Genomic DNA, 1,312 nt, shown 5'->3' with positions numbered 1-1,312 from the left:
AGAACAGAATGGGGCAGCGTGGAGGAATTTTTTCCCTCGAGGCTCGCTTCCCGCTTCCCCTGTTTTTCGCCCGTATTTCGATCCCCACTACTATTCCCCTCATGCGTGCTCATGCGCGTTCGCGAAGCTCTCCGCAGCGTTATGGTCCCCACCATGGTCGCGTCGTCCCCACTTTGCGGCCTTGGGTAAAAATCTGGTAACGCTGGACAAGACCAGGGCTCGGATATTTTATCCCGCGGCCGGAAAGTGGGGACGACGCGACCATGGTGGGGACCAATAGTTGGTGGGGGTATGCAATGATTTTCACGGTAGCGCTGCGGAGAGCTTCGCGAACGCGCATGAGCACGCATGAGGGGAATAGTAGTGGGGATCGAAATACGGGCGAAAAACAGGGGAAGCGAACCGTGCGGGATAAAATATCCGAGCCCTGGCTAACTCCCTCTACACGGTAAAGCATTGAGATGCGCAGAACGATCAAAAATTGAACTGTGCCCGGTCCTAGACTCTCGGGAACACGAGTATAAATCGTTCACAAATCAAAATATATGAAATAACTGCCGCATGTTCATTCGCTATAATTTCTATTAATAAAAATACGTCGATGTAGCAAATAAAACCGGAGAAAGTCCAACAACCGGACGGTACACAAGCGGAGGATTACTGGCGAGCCGCACTGCGAATGATCAGCGACGCAAAGTTCCTCGACTCGTTGCTGCATTTCGACAAGGACAACATACCGGAGCCGGTGATAGACACGATACGGAAGAAGTACCTCACCAACCCGGACTTCGATCCTGAGAAAATAAGGAAAGTGTCGACGGCCTGCGAGGGATTGTGCCGATGGGTATACGCCATGTCCGAGTACGACAAAGTAGCGAAAGTGGTCGCGCCGAAGAAAAAAGCTCTGGCGGAAGCGCAGCAAATTTACGATACGGCAATGAACACTCTAAAGACAAAGCGGGAGCAGCTTCGACAAGTACAGGTATGCGAATTAAATCGCCGTTAATGGAACGTTAGATTCCTGCGCGGACTTTCTAGTACCGTAATAACTGAGAGAAAAATCGGATCGGATCGGATCGATATTTACCAGCGCGGCTGAAAACGAATAAAAACCATTTGGCTCTGAAACGGGTACGAATGTTAAGAATGTATTGGCTACACAGTCAATCCCAAAAGTTTAAGTACTTTAGAAAAAGGCATTTTCTATAATTAAAAAAAATCAAATGTCGGAAGAACAATGCTAATAATAAATAGCTACGTGCTAAAAAGTATAGAAGGAAATATCCAATTAATTATTGACGCCGGCGAAAAA

General features: G+C 47.9%; 1 protein-coding gene across 2 annotated transcripts in view; it reads left to right on the top strand.

Annotated features, from left to right (window-relative positions):
• The first annotated feature begins 486 nt into the window (after nt 1-486).
• The window catches only part of LOC108627183 (dynein heavy chain 7, axonemal-like), a 10,564-nt gene continuing 9,738 nt past the window's right edge, over nt 487-1,312 (top strand). The window contains exon 1 of one of the 2 annotated variants that reach the window (XM_026815387.1): nt 487-982. In XM_026815387.1, coding sequence (XP_026671188.1) covers nt 680-982 — 303 coding nt within the window. In that variant the 5' untranslated portion in view covers nt 487-679. The remainder of the gene's footprint in view (nt 983-1,312) is intronic. The other variant, XM_026815388.1, reaches the window with a different exon arrangement.

Source organism: Ceratina calcarata, unplaced genomic scaffold (assembly GCF_001652005.2).
Source record: "Ceratina calcarata isolate Rehan_Ccalc_2016 unplaced genomic scaffold, ASM165200v1 scaffold447.2, whole genome shotgun sequence".
In the NCBI taxonomy this organism is placed as follows: domain Eukaryota; kingdom Metazoa; phylum Arthropoda; class Insecta; order Hymenoptera; family Apidae; genus Ceratina; species Ceratina calcarata.
This window is presented reverse-complemented; position numbering and strand designations above follow the sequence as displayed.